At 41.5% G+C, this 19,620-nt stretch overlaps 1 protein-coding gene across 1 annotated transcript in view; it reads left to right on the forward strand.

The window, feature by feature from the left end:
* Positions 1–19,620, forward strand: part of EML6 (EMAP like 6) — a 317,613-nt gene that overhangs the window by 236,844 nt on the left and 61,149 nt on the right. The window contains exons 18-24 of the mRNA XM_068564158.1: positions 799–1,001; positions 3,539–3,650; positions 3,922–4,049; positions 8,246–8,387; positions 11,296–11,448; positions 11,618–11,749; positions 18,760–18,848. Of these exons, the coding sequence (XP_068420259.1) occupies positions 799–1,001; positions 3,539–3,650; positions 3,922–4,049; positions 8,246–8,387; positions 11,296–11,448; positions 11,618–11,749; positions 18,760–18,848 (959 nt within the window). The remainder of the gene's footprint in view (positions 1–798; positions 1,002–3,538; positions 3,651–3,921; positions 4,050–8,245; positions 8,388–11,295; positions 11,449–11,617; positions 11,750–18,759; positions 18,849–19,620) is intronic.

Below are 19,620 nucleotides of genomic sequence, written 5' to 3' on the forward strand. Positions count from 1 at the left end.
GGAAGGATATCTTGTTTTTCTCACTAATAGGTCAGACCTTTCATTGGGACTGTTTCTGAATTCTTAGTATCAACTTTGGTACCAAGCCCAATCTTTTACTGGGCAAAAGATAAATAAGCTACTGTTCCAATGCCTTCTGCTTTTGAAGAAAGGGTCATGGCACCCACCATGTCTGGAGAGCCAGCCTGCCTACAATTGTCTGGAATAAGTCTGGGTTTCTCAGTGCTAATAAGAAAGTACAGGGAAATGTGAACATTTAAGGAACAAATCTGATGTACTTCTCCTACACAGTGATTCATTTTTCTCACCCCAAAGTCACTGTGATAAAAATTGAGGCAAAACATACATAAAACATGTTTACATTTTACATTACAGCCACTGCTGTTTTCACTCGCTTTGGTCAGCATTCAGGAAGACTTGCCTGGCTCCCCAGGGCACTCAGTCACCCGTTCCTCTGGCTGGCACAGAACTTGCGCTGAACCTTGGTTAGAGATGTATATCACGTTCTCTCCCCGACCAGACCTTAAGTTCCTTGAAGGCAGGAACTCTTCCCCGTTATACCCCAGTGTCAACCACTGTGCCCGCCACAAAGTAGGGATTCAACAAGCGCTGAATTAATGCGTGAAGGAAAAAACCTTTTATAATGTTTTTGTTATGATGTTTTCTGCCATTTTAATACATCTTTATGTAGACACATAATGTAGACACACTGGGTTTTTCACTGAAGATAGTCATTCTAAATGTCCATAGAAGGTGTCAATTTTTCAAAAAGTAATAAATACTCTTGGTCTACTCCAGGTGGGGGCTTCACCTCTAAAAGAGGAATTTTTGGAAGTGTTGGAAAGTTAGAAACAATGATGTGTGTTTCTTATGGACGAATGGAAGATCTGGTGTTCTCAGGAGCAGCTACTGGAGATATTTTTATTTGGAAGGATGTTCTCCTACTAAAGACAGTGAAAGCTCATGACGGGCCCGTGTTTGCTATGTATGCATTGGATAAGGTATAGTCTATTTTCCTCATTAGCTTTCTAAAAGTTTAAGTTAGGCTTAGGAAGGTCCACACCAACAGGATGCCTGTGTGTAAAAACAGTACCCTTTGAATTAGGAAGTAGTTGTCATGAATGGAGAGGAGCACAAATGGTCTTTAAATTTCTCTTTTGTTTATAATTATTTCTTTATGCGCAACTTCTCTCTTCTGTTTTCACACTTTTTCTTCCTGGCTGTCACTCCTAAGAACTCCTTAAGAAGTGTTGGGATAAATGCAGACACGCAGTATCAAGAGAGTCCTGAGAAATATTTCAACATAGTCTTCCACCTCGGTGGCACAATGAGCAGAGACCTGGAAGTGCCTGGTGTTTGGATTATTGTCCCTCCCATCAGTATGACCTGAAGTTATGTTGATAACCAGCTTGTTCCTGTGTAGACGGGCTCAGTTTTAACAAGCGTGTCAGAGTGAAGTCTTTTCACTGGCTGTGTTAGTCAGGGTCCTCCAGAGAAACCGAACCAGTAGGAGGTAGATATAGACAGAGATATACACATACATATACATATACAAAAAGGAGATTTATTATAAGGAGTTGTCTCATGGAATTATGGAGGCTGAGAAGTCCCACTTAAGCCATCTGCAAGCTGGAGACCCAGAAAAACCGATGGTGTAATTCACTTCAAGTCCAAAGACCTGAGAACCAGGGGAGCCAATGGTGTAAATCCCAGTCTGAGGGTGGGAAAAGATAAGATGTCCCAGCTCAATCAGTGAGACAGGAAAAAGGAGGGTGATTTTGTCCTTCCTCTACCTTTTGTTCTATTCAAGCTCTCAATGAATTTGATGATGTCCGTCTACATTGGGGAAGGCAGTTTACTGAATCCAGCAATTCAAATACTGACCTTATCGAGAAACACCCTCACAGACACACACAGGAATCATATTTAATCTGGGCACCCTGTGGCCAGTCAGTTGACACATAAAATTAACCATCACACCAGCTGTATTTCTACTCAAGCTCATCTTTGTCCTGATCTGTCCCCTGCCTTGCAGTGTTGTTGTTTTAAATAAAGATCACACTTGGGATTTCCCCAGTAGTCCAGCGGTTAGGACTCTGTGCTTCCACTGCAGGGGGCACGGTTCGATCCCTGGTTGGGGAACTAAGATCCTGCATGCCTCGAGGCATGGCAAAAAAAATAAAAATAAATAGATCACACTTACCTTCAGTGCCCTTAAAACACTTTCTTCGATCAATTTGCCAGAAAATGTCAATTTTTTGTTCACTGCTAGTTTGCTGATGGTACCAGTTTATGTGTGCTCTCTGACCTCCAAACAGTCTAAGCCACCTAATACACCTTATTGAGCCAAGCCTCATTTTGCATTTAGCTGTTCCCAGGTAAATATGCTGATCCCGCTATGGAAGTAGGTTCTTGTTAGATGTGCAACTACAATGGTTGTTTTAGTGGTTAAGATGTTTTTCACTAGCAAATTTGTTTTTGATTAAACTTCAAGTTTTAGAAAAGATTAAAGCAGAATGCAAAGTTTTTTGTAGACTCAGAAGTTGATGTGATATAACTTGTTTAAACTCTTTTATTGCTTGGTAACTTAAGCTGAAAAATCATGGGAAACGGCAGGGATATCACATTATAATATACTGCATTTAAATTTAATTTGGAGAGTGAATGTCCCCAGGTTCACAATCTATAATAAGGATAAATAAGGATATTTAATGTAATAAACTTCCACAATATTAATTCCTTGTAAACTTCATTGAAATGAAGTACATTAGAAGTTTCTGAGAAAACAGAATGAATTACTCAGTATTTTTCTTTAAAAAAAAAAAAACCAACTTTTTAAAGAACAGTTTGTATATATAAGTTGCCAAAAAGGAAAACTAATAAAGCCAAGAAATCATAAGCTTAGAACAAGAGTAAAAATCATCATCTAGCAAAAAATACCCAATATGTTAAGCTTTTTCCTTTCCAGGTTTTGTAAAAATTAATCTGGATTTTAATTATTGTGGAAATTGTTGTGTATTGAACAAAATAGCAGGATAGTTTTGTTATATGAAATACCTAAGTTACTCTTAGTAATAAATAATGATGTTTTTCCTGGAAGTAAATATTTTAAAATATTTAACAGTCATTTTTAATTGTGATGTTAATTCCAATTCATTCAGCAGGAGTATATGAGATTCCAGAAACTCTGCCAGGCTTTGAGGTTGGTCCTGTTCTGTAAGAATCCACATTCCAGTCAGGGGACTGGGCACAGAAATGACCGTCCATGATTCAGGGTGCCAAATTCCAACCAATGGTCTGAAGAAAGTGAAATGGACACACAATGAGAAAGTGTTTAATCCTGCTAGAGAAATAGGGGAGAGATGCTTCCAGAAAATATTATATTAATATTATGTTTTCATTCAGATTTTTCAGCCTCCTATACTTAGGAAGAAAACACAAACAAAGCTTCTTTACCCAAGGGGAAATCCTTTTGAGGCTGGGTGGGTACCTTGTCATTTTGATGTGTATATAATTCTTCTGATGTGTGCCTTCACAGGGTTTTGTAACAGGTGGAAAGGATGGAATTGTGGAACTCTGGGATGATATGTTTGAAAGATGCTTGAAGACGTATGCCATTAAAAGAGCAGCATTGTCAACCAGCTCAAAAGGTGCCACTCCTGAGTATGCAGTAGAAATCTTTCTGTTCATAGAGATGGAAAAGATAGTACTAAGTTCTTGGAAAACCATTACCAAATCAACTGTCTTTTTTTCTTCCACGTTCAGAGCCCTTGGCTCCTGGTAGAAATATCAAGGATAATTGCCTAGTACCTAGTACTTTGGAACTATAAAAACAGAATTTATATAATCATTACAATCGTTTTATTTTTTATTATATTAAATACAACATTTGCAGTATTAAATGCAATTTTTCCTCCTCAGGCTTGCTTTTGGAAGATAACCCTTCAATTCGTGCCATCACTTTGGGACATGGACATATCCTGGTGGGAACGAAAAATGGAGAGATCCTGGAAATTGATAAGAACGGCCCAATGACACTGCTCATTCAGGTACTGTGTTTGCACACATCCTAAACCACAATTCACACCAGAGCTGGAACCAGGGTGAGGCAATGGGGGTCACTTAGGGTGCAAAATTTAAGGAGACACTCACTTTCAGGGTCTGGCAAATGCTGTATTAGTCATCTATTGCTGTATAACAAATTGTCACAAACTTAGCAGCTTAAAACAAAAACATTTCTTATCTTATGGTTTCTGTAGGTCAGGAGTCTGAACACAGTTTAACTGGGTCCTCTGTTTAAGGTTTTGTAAGGCTGCAATGAGGGCCAGGGCTGTGGTCTCATCTGAGGCTTAACCGTGGAAGGATCTGCTCCAAGGTCACTCGAGTTGTTGGCAGAGTTCAGTTCGTTGGGGATGCAGGACTGAGGGCTTCCGTTTCTTGCTGGCTATTGGCCAGAGGCCACCCTCAGCTCTCAGAGGCTGCCTATAGTTCCTCGTCACATGGGGTTCCCCAACATGGCTGCTTGCTTCCTCAGAGAGAGCAAGGGAAAGAGGAAAAACGGGTACTACTGTGCCTTTAAGTAACTTTAAATAACATAATCATATCACCACATATGTGTAATCATGAACATCCATCCCCTTTGCCATATTTTATTGGTTGGTAACAAGCCACAGGCTATACCACACTCAAAGGGAGGTGGTTACACAAGAGTGTGAAAACCAGGAGCATCATGAGGGTCACCTGTCCAGCACAGTCTGCCCTCTGGCCACCAACTATCATGTCCCTACCACATGCAAAATACATCCCCCTTCCCAAGGTCCCCAAGAGCCTTATCCCATCATAGTATCTGTTCAAAGTCCATAATCTCATTGTCTAAATCAGGTCCAGGTGTGGGTGGGGCTTCTTGGGTATATTTCCTCTTGATCTGTCAAAATCTGTCAAACTAATAAAAATTATTTGCTCTGTATACACCAAATATATGTGTCTCCTTAGATTTTGTGCATCATTCTAGTCTCAGCCTTGATTCACGTAAACATATAACATAGTCTTTACACTTCCTCTCCCCTCAAAATGTTATTCAGGTAAAATCAGATTAAAATAAACATCAGCAGAATCCTCTAAGATCGAAGAAGTGATCACACGTCACCTGAGGGGGTGGGAGTCTGTGGAGGTGAGGAGGTAGTCCTGTCCAATTTGGTGATGGATAGGCCATAGTTACAGATGGAAGAGGCACGGGCAGGGATGAGGGTGTGGGTTCAGAAGGTGGAGTGGAAAGAATATGCACTGGTTATCTAAGCTTTAGGACTTCTGTGGGTCTGAGGAGCTAGGCCTCCTTCCCTGACCTGATGCATGCCTGCAGCCTTGCTGTATTAGGACTAGCCCCCAAAATCCCACTGAAAGGGGCCCTCTGATTTGCTACACCTGAGAGCAGGTCTGCACACACATCACGGATCAGGTTTTTAAAGTGCATGTGCTCAGGTCCCACCCTGGATATCTTGAATAAGAATCTGTGTTTTAAAAAAAGTTCTGTGTTAGAAGCAAACCTCAGAAGCTCTGTAGCTGATTGCTACAGGCAGCCCAGATTGAGAACTGTGCTGAGATGCGTCCTTGAGGGGCGATTTCCTTATTCTGCAGCTGCACTTGCCCTTGTTTTCCTTCCAAGCTAATTTCTTTTTCTTTCTGACCACGACTTTTTATTTAATTTTATTGAAAGTTCAGTGTTTCTTTCTTTTTAATCCTCAGATTTTTGAGACTTTAAACTGTTTGCCACATGCTATATTGCTAAGTATGTTGTAAGATTTATACTACAATATGATTTAAATAGCACCGTAAGATTTTAACTCTACATTTTCAAATTTTAAAAAGTAAATAATAGCTGAGCTAATTTTGTTTAAATATGTTTTAAACTTGACAATAAAGGCTTTTCACTTTTTCATTCTCTACAACTCTATTCTTTACTATATTTGTTTCTGTTGTTCTAATAATGCAAATAACCACAGGTGCCATTTATTGAGCACCTACTATGTGTCAGGCAATACTGTTGTACAAAATTCCTCTCTCATCTCCATGACAGCTTTGCTTAGTTGTAATTGTTTTATAGATGAGGGGCTCAAAACCCAGTAAACTGCCCACAGCCAAATGCTAAGAACTGCAGGGCTGGGATTCACACCAAACTCTGTCGGGTACCAGAGCCTTTTCTTTGTCACTCCACCAGACTGTTCTCCACACGCCTCAGCATGGAGACTGCATGAAAACAGTGCAGAAGGCATGGCCCCCTAAGCACTAGGCAGGCAGGCGGTGGAGCTGGGAGGACCATCTTCTCTCCTTACACGTGTGCCGTTCTTTTCCTTTATCTCAGCATCTCTCTTTCCTCTTCCAGTCTATCAATCATTTGCCCTCTCCTCCTAGGTAGAACTCAGTAGTTCAGTTCAATCGGTGTTCGTTGGGCTCCTGCCAAGACCAGCCCTGTGCTCTGTGTGGTGGAATAGGGCTTACTCTAGGGGCTGACAGTCCTGTCCTGAGAGGTGGACGCCGAGGGAAAGTTTAGGAATAGTAGAGGTAGCGTGGTAAAGCCCATCAACTATCCTGCTGTGTGGAGATTTCAGAACCATTTTTCCAGTTTCTGTAGCACGGCAATTCAATGTTACTTGGAATAGATTGCTTTTTTTTTTTTTTTTTTTTTTTTAAGAGAATAGGCTGGGGGGAGGAGAGAAGAGACAGGAGGTGAGTTCTGAAAATCCCCATTGTATACACTTTGAATATAATCAACTGTCAATTATGCAGCTGGTTATTATTAGCTTTAGGGTGGTCAGGAGGAAAGTAAGGTCCCAAGCTCATTTCTTTGTGCCACTCAAGAGACTTCCAGCCTGCCTCACTCACTGTCCGTTCCTATAGGATCCAGGAATTAAAGTACATAATCATATTAGATTAAAGAAATACCATTTTAAATCAATATATGATGCAGTGGTTTGAAAGGGTCTCAGAGCCCCACAACCCTGTCCTCTGTGTGCAAAAGGACTCAGTCTGTAAAAGAGCCCCAAGCAGATCCAGTCTGGTGGAGAACAAGGGAGGGCTCACACCTGACCCATCCTCTGACCGTGGCCTTGGGGGTGGGAGGCTTCTAAAAGGAAGAAAACTAGAAAACTGGGGATGTTGGGTGCTCCAAATCTAATAAATTCAAAACCAATATCTACGCCCTTCTCAGATATTTGAATGTCAGCTGTATTGGGAACTTTGTATCTTCTGCCAAATTACTGTTTTACTCAAACAGCTTCCCAGTTAAACCGGAATCTTCCAGTTTCTCTTTGGAGAGCCACCTGTTCCCCAAAGCGTTCCAACTACAAACACCTTTCAGATGCCTGTGTATGGTCTTCCTTCTTGCTTTACTAAGCAAAGCCTTTTTATAATTAGCCACTAAAAGCAGAAATTCAGTAAACAATCTGGTCTGTTTTATTGTTCCGTATCTAATCTGTTCTTTACACTGCTTTACTGAGTGATGAGTTAGAAAAATCAGATTCATTTTCTCCCTGATTGTTCATTCGTTAAACACTGTTTCATCTCAGTTATTATTCTAAGCCAGTTAAGTGTGTTTTTGGTAAGACGTCGGCATGTGGAATTGGTCCAATGCCTATCAAGCCCCTTTCGGTTTTCTGTGCTCCCTGGATAGAACAATTTGTGAATAAATGCTAACCCTGAGCTATACCCAGGACACTTGAAATGAAAATTTAGCTCTCTCTAATCTGCTCTGCCAAATCTGTGCATTCAAAGAACTGAAATAGAATTAATTAACAAGAATATTGCTGTCCAATTCCTCTGACAGAGATAAGTGGTACCTCCATTTTTCAGAATATGGTTTTATGGAAGAAAGTGGTTTGTGTCATTGTGACCAAGCTGTTTTATGAAAAGATGCATATATACTGTGTTTATTCAATGTCAAACAACAGGATAAAATGAGAGCAGTTCCTTATTTACTTGGATGTTTCTAAATGGAAAGATGTTCGGCATCATATTAACAAAACTTAGGAGCAATGTGAGTCCCTACTTTGCTTTCCAAATGAATGCTTTAGCATCACACAGGCCCAGCTCTAGATTCAAGTTCAAGCGAAAACTTTATCCAGTACAATCACTTTGGATCCAGGAAACTCAAACTGTGTTTGTTCATATTTGAACCTGTTTGGGATACTTGCGGGAAGGGCTAGCCGAGAAGCATGAACTGGTTTTTGTTGCCCCGTTTCCTCCCCTACAGGGGCACATGGAAGGAGAAGTATGGGGGCTGGCGGCTCACCCTCGCCTGCCTGTCTGCGCAACAGTGAGCGACGATAAAACACTGCGGATATGGGAACTATCCTCCCAGCACCGTATGCTGGCAGTACGGAAACTCAAAAAAGGTACGTGACGTCCCCGTACACATCTGTACAAGTATTTACATCCGAAAGTATTGGATTCATTCATCTGTTCATCCAGCTAATATTTACCGAGCACACCTATTACATGCCCCCAGATATGCTGGGTGATGGGGATTTAGTGTTTGTTGCTACACATATAGCTAATCACCTGCAGAATCGTTCCAGAAGGCTGGCCTGATCTACCAGTGCCCAGCTCTATTCTTTATTTCCTTGCACTGCACAGACATTTGCCACCTGGGGGCAATATGTCCTTCCTCTTCTCATCTAGAACTGTGGGAGTCAGTTGAAACTCATCAGCTTGTAAAGAATGCTGCTTATTTTTATACCTCACAGTCTCCAGAACTGATTTTATTACTGAAAAATGAAAGTCAGTTTAAAAATAATAGTTAATATCAAGAAACGAATAAATATGTATTGAACACCTGTATGCACTAGAACTAAGAGGTATACCAAGAAGTGCAAATTCAGCAAACATTTATTGAGCAGCTTCTGTATATCAGGCGCTGGGGATCCCAGGATGAACAGTCACGTCTCTAGTGTCAGAGACGGACAAGATTTGAACAGATTCCCAGCAACGGCTGGTCCATTCAAATTGGGTAACTTGAGGAGCATCTCAGAACGGGACTATTTATAAAGGGGTGGGTAGGGTATAGGAAATGACTAGGGCTGGTGCAGCACGATGCAGCTAGTAACAGCCGGGTACCATTGCCAGCCCTGGGCCTGAAGGGACAAGAGGAGGGGCAGTTGCTGGAACCTTGAAAGTGAGAGCTGTGTGAGATGACAGCCTGGCAGGGGCTGTGATAGTCAGCCCGGAGATTCAGCCGGCATGCAGTGACCCCACAGGGAGGCAGCCAAGGGAGCGCATGCCGCAGCCTCCCCGTGCTTTATCCTTCCTTCCCCGTTACCCTCCCTCCAGTCTCCTGCTCCTGCTGCCCCTTGACCAAATGAATCAGAAGCCAGGGGGTGAGAGGCCCACTGATAGAGTCCAGGCAGGCTAATTCCCGGCACAGAGCAGGGTGGAGAGTGGGTGAGGACAGACAAACAAAAGATCTCTGGCACAAACAAGGTATCATGGAGGCTCAGGGTAAGGCCCACTGCCAGAGACAACTCCATCAGGGAGGAAACCTAAGAGCCGAGGCTCAAAGGATTTGTGAAAGTTAAGACAGGAAAGGGTGAGATCGGGGCCTGGCCCTAGAGTATTTGTGCTAGGTACTTTTATAAATAGACATGGGGAGAGTATTCTAGGGGGATAAGATGAAAAAAGGTGTCAAGACAGTAGTGACAGTAAAGACAGTGGCTAATATTGCTGAGCCAGTAACCGTGCTAGCACTTTGCCTTTGGTCTTCATGGGAACCCAATGAGTAAGGCCTTTATTATTTCCACTTACAAATGAGGAAGCTGAGGCACAGAGAACTTAAGTCATTTGCCCAAAGTTGCACAGCTAGTAAGTGATGGAACTGAATTCATACTCAGGCAGCATGGCTTCAGAGAGCACGCCTGTGGCCGCTGCATGATGGTGCCTTCCTCCACCATATTGCCTGTCTTCACACTGGACTTCTGGGCCTTAGTAAGTAGTGGAGCCAGGATTCAAACCCAAGTCTGACTCCAAAGCCCATGCTCTTACCCACTACAGGACTGAATAATTTGGCCACTGATTTGTACTGGGGAAATAACAGACCAAGTCCTCGCTGTGAGTGACTTGAATATCAGCCAATGGACTTTATTCACTAGGTTAAAAATTAGTTCAAAAGAACAACTAACACATCTGAGTTAGGATGGCCATTCAACCCAGTTTACAGCTGGTGTCCTGGTGTAATTATTAATAGCTCTCCCTTTTACTGTCCCTTTTATCATTCGTACAATAAATATTTATGCTTAACCTAATCTTGCTGTCCCTCCTCAAGGGCTGATCTTTCTGTTCTTTCAGCACTAGCACCGTGCCTGATTCGTAGTAGGTAAATAACTGCAAAGTGAATGGATGAAGAAAGGAAGGAAGGCATATTATACTTCAAATGAGCCAATTTAAAGTTATTGGTGTGAACGTGGCTTTTCAGCCTGCTCTGAACAGTGGCTGAGGGGTGGGTGTGGAAGCTCACTTCGGAATGCCTTAGCACAAGGCTGCATGACTGTCCCATCCTAGGGCTGTGCTCACCAAAGTCTTGACAATAAGAAGAACAGGGCCAGGGAGGGGCATATCCTTAAATAGGATTCTTATTAAATATACCCCCCACCGAGTCCATACTCTTTGTTCGGAAATGTCTCCCTGTGACCCTACAAAGCAGTAGAAAGCATTGATCATGTAGCCCCCTCAGCCCAGTTTTGTAGACACCCTTGGAGAGAATGTCCATATTCCGTTCTTCTCATGACAGAAGAGACAGGAACAAAATCTTCCACCTCTAGAATTATGGATTATAATCCACGGATCGGAGAATTAGAGTGACTAAAAGTAGAACACCAAGGTGCTCTAAAGTAAGTTCTGTGTGTAAAGCATGATATGAAAAAAATTTGTTTCCAGAAATTTTATTACAGAACTCCCATTCTTAAGTATCACATCTTGGGAGCAGAAATACTGGTTATATTAATCCTTTATTCCTTTTCCCCCTTCACTCTACTTGTCTTTTGAAAACTCCAGGTATTCAGATACGAAGAAATGAATGGGTAAACCTCAAAGAAATTGAAAACTTATTTTTAATATTATGATCATTGTCCTTGGGTTTGGAGGGAAGAGATGTTTTAAATTATGAAGTTTTAGTTCTTCTCACCAGGAGTGCTAATTTAAAGACACAGTCACATGTCCATGAACATATGCACATTTCCCCATCTCTTCATTTGCTTTGTTTGGTAGCAAAGTCACGGATCACAACAGTGCTCTTTGTGGATTCTTTTGTAGGTGGAAGATGCTGTGCCTTCTCCCCTGATGGGAAAGCCTTAGCAGTTGGCTTGAATGATGGGAGTTTCCTGGTTGTAAATGCCGACACTGTTGAAGACATGGTCTCCTTCCATCACAGAAAAGAAATGATCTCTGACATTAAATTTTCAAAAGGTGAAGATGACAGCAAAAACTTTTTAAAACGTGTTGGGACAAAAAGTTACAAGAGTGGACCCTTTTAAAATATTTCCTTGACCTTTAACCCATTTAAAAATGCTAAGTTCCTGGAAGTAAATTCCCACATAAAATGTTTTGGTGTTAACCACTCATTTTTTCTTTATAGATACAGGAAAATACCTTGCTGTGGCGTCCCATGATAACTTTGTGGATATTTACAACGTCCTTACAAGCAAAAGGGTTGGCATCTGTAAAGGTGCTTCTAGTTACATTACACACATTGACTGGGACTCTAGAGGTAAAGTATATTGTGGCTTTTAAAATATAATTTCAGTTTTTAAAAATCATGTCCATTCATATACTGTTTCCAGAGCAAATGGCAGTTGAGTTTTAAAGAAAAACAGAGGGGGAAACTCACAACAGAACTGGTTGTAATTTTAGAACCGAGAGGCAGCTGCTGTTAACATTTTGAGTACTTTTCCATATTATTATTATTTTTATTACTACCACGGCTACTACTATTATTACTACCACTACTATAATTATTATTATTTTAATTATTTTATTTATTTTTGGCTGCGTTGGGTCTTTGTTGCTGCGCGTGGGCTTTCTATAGTTGCGGCGAGCGGGAGCTACTCTTCATTGCGGTGCATGGGCTTCTCATTGTGGTGGCTTCTCTTTGTTGCAGAGCACGGGCTCTAGGTGCACAGGCTTCCGTAGTTGTAGCACGTGGGCTCAGTAGTTGTGGCATGTGGGCTCTAGAGCGCAGGCTCAGTAGTTGTGGCACACAGGCTTAGTTGCTCCGCGGCACGTGGGATCCTCCCGGACTAAGGCTCAAACCCGTGTCTCCTGCACTGGCAGGCAGATTCTTAACCACTGCGCCACCAGGGAAGTCCCTATAATTATTATTAACTCAAGCCATTGAGTTTTAAGACTGCTGAAGATATATGCTACCTTCTATTACCATAGCAAGCCACCACTTCACCTCTGAGTATGGCATGCTGTGTCCTTGCCTTGTATCTCCTCCTTACTGCGTTCCCTTTTCCTACCAATTCTCCATCTCCCAGAGAACTGCCCAAGAGGTTTCAAGTAATTTTCATCCTCCACTGGAGGTAGGAAGCTACATTCAGCTCACCTAGAGTTTCTCTGGTTTCTCTCAAAACTCCCAACCTACCCCCTACCTCCTCCAAGTCATGCCCACAGATGCCATCTAGCTCTTGCCATGTGCAGTCTTAAGCCATAAAATGTGGAGGATCCAGAAGGGAGTGATACGTGGTTCCTACTCTCTACAAAGTTTATAACTTAGTGCGGGAGACATGCTTGTACCTGAACAATATAAGAGCACAGACTGGGTAAAGCAAGGGAGTAAGAAATGGTGGGTCACAGGGGAAGTGGTGAGCAGGGGCTCAGAGTGGGCCAAGCCAGCATTAAGTACCCAGGGTGCAGCATCCATGCTCTAGGGTGGGTCACTTTTAAAACCCATCCCGGGGACTTGGCTGATGTTGGAGTCCGGGGCAGATTTGCTTTGGAACAGGCAGGGTCCCAGCTTTCAGAGAAGTTTTAGTCTATTGTGGTAGTAAGTGGTGTCTCTGAGGAAAGAGCTCCCAGGGCAATCCATGGAGCCTTCATAGAAGGAGTGACCTTTGAGATGGATCTTGAAAGCTGAGTAGAAGTTCACCAGATGGTGACATCTGAGACGAGCATTCCAGGCTCTGAAGGATCAGGGTGTGCCACTATGTGCAGGTGGGAAGAAGAACGGGGGATTAAGAAACAGTAATGCTGAGTGGCTGAGAGCGGGAAGGGCAGGGAATGCGGAGAGGCCAAGACCGCAAATAAAGGAACTGTTACCTCACGCTAGGAAGTTTAACCCCGAACTTTATCCTGTAGGCATTAGGTAACTCTGAGGGATTAGAGTGAGGCATTCCCTGCCATCCTGGGGAGGGTGAGTGAGGCTGGGGTTGGAAAGCAACTGAAATAAACCAGGAGAAAGAGATGATGAGGGCCTTGACCAAAAAGGGGTTATTTCAGAGATGCCAGAATATTTTGTTTCACGTGTTTCTTGAAGTAGTGGCCGTAGACTGATCCTTCTGCCAGGCAGGAATTTACTTGTAGCTGTACTTGCTGCACCAGAATTTGGACTTAAACGTTACAACCCGCAGGCGTTTTACACAGTGCAATAGATGGGAAGAAGGCATGCATGTCATTTATTGTGAGAGGTGCAAGTCCCAAGAAGGGCAAAGGGAGATCAGATAAGTTCCTCTCACTTTCACGTCAGGACCATCCGGATACAGTGCCGAGGGCTTAGGCTGGCATGTATGATCAAGCAGGACACTGACCTGGGAGACATCTAGGAACCAGTGAGGTCCAGGGGGTGAATGGAAGCAGCTGCTTCTCACCCACCTTCTTTGATATTCTATGCTTTATCGTTTTTTTATCGTTTTATCGTTTTTTTAAAAAAGCAAGGATTTCACCCTATTTGTTCTCTGGCTGACATCCCTAGATATGCCCCTTTGTGAGAAAGCTTTAGAACAGTGAGGGTCATCTTTATGCATATGTAGAATAGAGTGTGGTGAGTTTTATTTAGAACCCAACACACACACACACACAGCACCTGACACAATATGTGAATCCCACCACTACGATGACCATTAGGGGGTTAAAACCAATTATTATTTACGTTTTATGGAGTGAAGGACCAAGAGAAATTGGGGCATAGGAAGAATATGTTTTGATTGGGAAGATTTCTTTAAAATTATTTTTAATTGTGGTAAAATACACCTAGCATAAAATTTACTATCTTAACCATTTTGAGTATAGAGTTCAGTGGCATTAAATACATCCACATTATCGTGCAGCCACCATCCCCATCCATCTCTAGAACTCTTTTCATCTTATCAAGTTGAAACCCTATACCCATTAAATAGTAATCGCCCCTTCTCCATCCCCCAGTCCCCGACAAGCACCATTCCACTTCATGTCTCTATGAATTTGACTATTCTAGGTACTTTATATAAGTGGAATCATACAGTATCTGTCTTTTTGTAACTGGCTTATTTCATTTCACATAATGTCCTGAAGGTTCATCCATGTTGTAACATGTGTCAGAATTACTTTCCTTTTTAAGGCTGAATAAGATTCCATTGTGTGTATATACCACATTTTGTTTATCCATTCATCCATCAGTGGTTACATGGGTTGCCTACAACTTTAGGCTATTGTGAATAATGCTGCTATGAACAGGGTGTACAGTTCTTTTGAGTATATGCCCAGAAGTGAAATTTCTGGAAAAAATGATAATTCCACTTTTAATATTTTGAGGAACCACCATACTGTCTTCCACAGCAGGCTGCACCATTTTACATTCCCACCAACAGTGCACAAGGGTTTCAACTTCTCTGCATCCTCACCAACACCTGTTATTTTCTGTTTTGTTTTGTTTTTGATAGTAGCTATCCTAAATGGCGATGAAATGGGACATTGCAGTTGCATTTACATTTGGGGAAGGTTATTTTTTTTTCATTCTTCAAACGTGTTGTAGGCCCTGTGTCAGATGTAGGGATATAAAGAGGAATAAACCCCGGATGGGAGGAATAAGCCCTTGGCGGGATCAGTGGGCTGCCACCATAGAGGGGCCTGGGCGGAGATCGGTATTAAGGTCCTCAATGTGGAGCCATCAGTTTGCAGGGAGAGAGGCAAACCTCACTATTTCTATAATTCTGCCCAAAGCCAGAGTCTGTGGTCCAACTAGCACGTAGGGTGATGGGAAAGACAGTGAGAGTAAGGAGGCCAAGGTCTTTAAAAAGCCACTTTGCCTCTCATCCTAAGTGGCCCCTTCAGTCAGTTAAGAGGATCAGACCAAATGGTTTCTGTGGCCTGAGAAGAGAACAGAATATTTTTGATTTTTAGGGAGGAGTTACGCCATCTGGAGAATAAGAGCAAGTGTACCCGTGAATCTTCCCTGGTTTAACTCCAATTTTGTTGCCATGAGACATGCGTCATATTGATATTCTTCTGCTCCTGATATCCCAGTTCCTAAAATGCCTACCCTCCAGCATGTGCCAGGCTGCCTCAAGATCAGCCTAGCTTTTCACAGCAGGACCTCGAGCGCCTACAGAGGGTAGAGAGCAGAACTTAGGAGCAGGGATCTGTTTCATTCCTTTGATCTTGTCAAAAATAGTGAACACACTTGCCGGAGCCAGCTGGCTCGTCAGGGGTGGGGAATGGCACAGCCGCCAGCCTCCGCAGCCTTCCGTGTCCATGGCAACCTCAGGTCCCAGGAAAACTGAGAAGCTCATCAGGCTTTTGCAGGAACAGCAGCTACTCCTGAATAAAAGCTCCTGCACAGAATGCCTGAGAAAGAAAAAATATATATGGAAAGAGAGAAAACATGGAAGGGTATTTTCTAGCTGCTGTTAGTTCATTTCCAGAAATATCAGGACTGTAAGATCTTTTACCAACTAACAGTTTGAGCCATGATAGGACATCTCATTCCCATTTTCATTGCAAATGGCCTGATGTGTTTGGTATATTTAGTACCAATTTTGGAATTGTTCTAACTTGTAAATTATATAGCAACTGGGGTGACATGTATGAATCGCTCTGGATTATAAAGCTCTAGGCACCTGCAATATGTGTGATTTACTGTACCTGCTTAGTGATGGGGACAGCTATCTCTTTCAATTCTCTTATTCTGTGTGAATAGGCATTTCTAGTTAATAAAAATGTGAGGATTCTAAAAGAATAGGGTTACTGTTATTCAGGGGCAAATTATACTTTTTGCTCTTTGCTTCTGCTCCTGTCCTCACAATATTTCCGTGGTTATATATTACAGAGCAGCAGGCAGTGGGAAAAAAAGGAGTGGTGACCTAAATAGTTCCTCTGTGCTTCAAAAAAAAAAAAAAAAAAAATACAGTTTAATAACAGTAGTACAGAAAATTTGGAGGAAAAACACACCCATAATTCTACCTTCCTAACACAAGAATAATTGATTTTTTAAAAATTTCTTCATATCCTTGATTTCAGAAACCCACTCAAGCCAGCTTAAATTTAAAAATAAGAATAAAGAATGACTTTATTGGAAAGATACGGATATTTCATAGAATCCAAGAGCAGGAAGCAACATCTCCCAAGAAACTGGCTTTAGGAATGAATCAGAAGATGCCTAGAACCCAGCCGGGGAGCTCCCCTCCCCTCCTCTCCTGCTCTGAGGCAGCCCGTCTCAGTGCCCACTGCTCTCCTGGGTCTGGTGCCTGCTTGTGGCCCCTCTCTCTGCACAGGCCAGCTTTCCCTAATTCATTTGCACAAGGCCCACTTTCTGTTGCCCCCAAATGCCACCCCCAGTCCCAAAGGCTACATCTCCTCCCAGCAAGGCATCCACTGATTCAGCCTAAGATTCCAATTTCCCAGGAGAGAGGATTTGACTGCCTAGCCCAGTCTCCAGCCTGGTCGCTCCTGGGTCAACCTCCACCTCCAGAGTGCAGACAAGACCGCAGGGGCCCAGTCCACGGTCGAGGGCAGTTCTCAGGGAAGGGCGTGGGCTTGGTAGGTACCCACAGGTGTCTGTGGAGCTGCAAAGCATTTCTGGTGCTTGCAGAAGTGGTTTTGTAAACATTCCTGCAGTCAGAAAATACTTCACTGAGCTATTTTTATAGTTTTTGGTTTGTTTTTAAAGTAAGGTATGATCTTTGAAACTGTGGTGTAAAGTGAGTTGTTAGGATTATCCGAGAGCTACAGTCCTTTGAGTTCTCTTAGTATCGATCTCATGGCCAAAAACATCTAAAATTATCTATATTCAAAGAATGTTTTCATTGAATCTTTTAATCCTTTTCCCACATCCTTTGTTATTTGCAGTCACTCTTGAGAATTCTAAAAGTATACTTTGCAGATATATCTAGTTCATTGGAAAAATACTGATTACTCATTTTCATATAACGCTGACTAGTCAAAGCTGATTTAACTCCCTTTTTTCTTTTCTGATTTGTGTATGTTGAGCCATAAAGTCAGGAAGATGGGCCCATTTCAGAGAAAACGTTTTCAAATTTACTTGCTCCTCACAGCCAAGGCAAACCCCCTAATCGCTATTTTATATAACTCAGCGAACTGGAAATGATTCAGGTTTCATTTAGGAAATGAGAGAACCTTGTTTTTAATTAGTCACTTAGAAACAGACCTGCAACTCCTGAAGTTTAGCCAAACTAGATTTCAGACCTAGGTGGTACCCACTTAAACTTTAAAGAACATGATGTAACACGGAGTTCTTATTTTGCTATTATTTTTTCCATGAAGGACATTTCAAGGCAACTAGATATAAATAGTTATGGAAGAAAGAGAGAGAGTAGGAAATGTTAGTGTGCATATGTACGCTGAATTATTTGCAGATGAAATGTTAGGATATCTGACATTTGCTTCAAAGTCATCTGGGGTGAGGGAATAAGGAGGTGCCTGCAACAGGGCCATCCATGTGCTAATGACCATTGAGGCTGGACATTGGCCCCATAGGGCTTTTTTATACTATTACTTCCATATATGTTTGAGACTTTCCATCGTTTAAAACACGCTGAAAAAATACTAGAAAGTAGATCTTTTGAGTCATTTAAATTTTCAGGCCATAAAGGATCATTGATATGATAGGAGGAGAATTAAGAAATCTAATCTTTTTCAACGTTAATCAAAATGAATCCAAGATTAAAAATTTATGTACGACCAAAAGACTATTTTTGCTCAACATTTTGTTTTGGGAAAAGTCTTGGATTTCTTTATAAATTTTCAAGTAAAAAAAGGAAGGGGGGAATGGAATGAGCATTTACAGTTTGTTTTATGTGTCCTTGTCTTCCTGTTTCTAAATGTTAAAGGGCAAATTTAGAATTTATATCCTAGTAAGCACAAATGCTTACGAGGTTCTTGCTTCCAGTGCCATAATTCTTGCCAAAGCAGTTTGCTTTTACTACATTTCTGTGCTAGGAGGCAACAGGGGAAAAGAGCAAAAAAAAAAATTTTGTCAGGCTTTGGAAAAATAGCTACTTTCAGTGCAACAGAGTAAAACACAGCAAGCTTGATTCTTCTAGTTTTGAAGGATGTCCAAGGTCAGATTTTATGAGGTTCATATTTTTAAAAATCATAGCTTTGGAGTTTGTACCCTGCCATGTAATTGTCTTTACATGCACTTCTGGATCATTCAACATATATTTTACTCAGTTTATGAGACTTTGAATAAAATGAATCAAAATAGTTGCAATCATGCTCATCACTTTATAACAAAAAGATAAATGCAGAGTTTAATTGTCTTCCTACTTTATTCTATCATAACAGGGAAATTACTGCAAGTTAATTCAGGTGCCAAAGAACAACTCTTTTTTGAAGCTCCAAGAGGCAAACGGCATATAATAAGACCTTCAGAGGTAACAATCAGACACAAAGCTTTTTAAAAAGTATTTCATGAAAATTTAGTATGTGCATTTTAACAAAACCTATCAATTATTATTCACTACTATGAGTTATAGTTTGTGTATCTTTAAGCTTGACCATTTCTTAAATCTGACTGCTTAGCCTGGTTTCCTACTTTCTGAGGACATATGGATTTACTATACCACAAACGTAGCAATGCATAGTTGGCATTCTGCTTAATTTTTCTCTGCCAGGAGACAATGACTGAGCTAACAATTTGGATGCTACATATTACTTTTCCCATTCTACATGTCCTGTCATTTTATGCAAAGCTTTTTATGAACATGAAGTTTTGAAATGTGCTTTCTCAATGGTTACTGTTTGTAATAGTAAAAATACCTTCTACAACAAGAGAAATTATTTTTCAAAACAAAACATTCCACAACCTGACCATCCTAATGTAGCAAACTGTTTCCTTTTTCCATATTTTCCTCGTGCTCTTAGCCACATACACCATTTTCTAATTGCTGAAGTCAAAGCCTAGATAAAATTTTTGAATCCATGAACTAACGCCTTCCTAAAAGCTCTTCCTAAAGGCTTGCTGCTTTTGTCTTTCAGTCTGCACAGTGCTTCCATGTAGTGAACCCTGATGGCCAAAACGTCATTGCCTGATTAGCACTAAGGACATCCTTTTAGTCCCAGGAGACAATCTGACTCATTTTTTCGCTATGTAACCTTCGATGAAAGAAAAGGATATATTGCTTCCTTAGAGGAAAAAGGGTCAAG

This window comes from Eschrichtius robustus, chromosome 15 (genome assembly GCF_028021215.1).
Source record: "Eschrichtius robustus isolate mEscRob2 chromosome 15, mEscRob2.pri, whole genome shotgun sequence".
NCBI lineage: Eukaryota > Metazoa > Chordata > Mammalia > Artiodactyla > Eschrichtiidae > Eschrichtius > Eschrichtius robustus.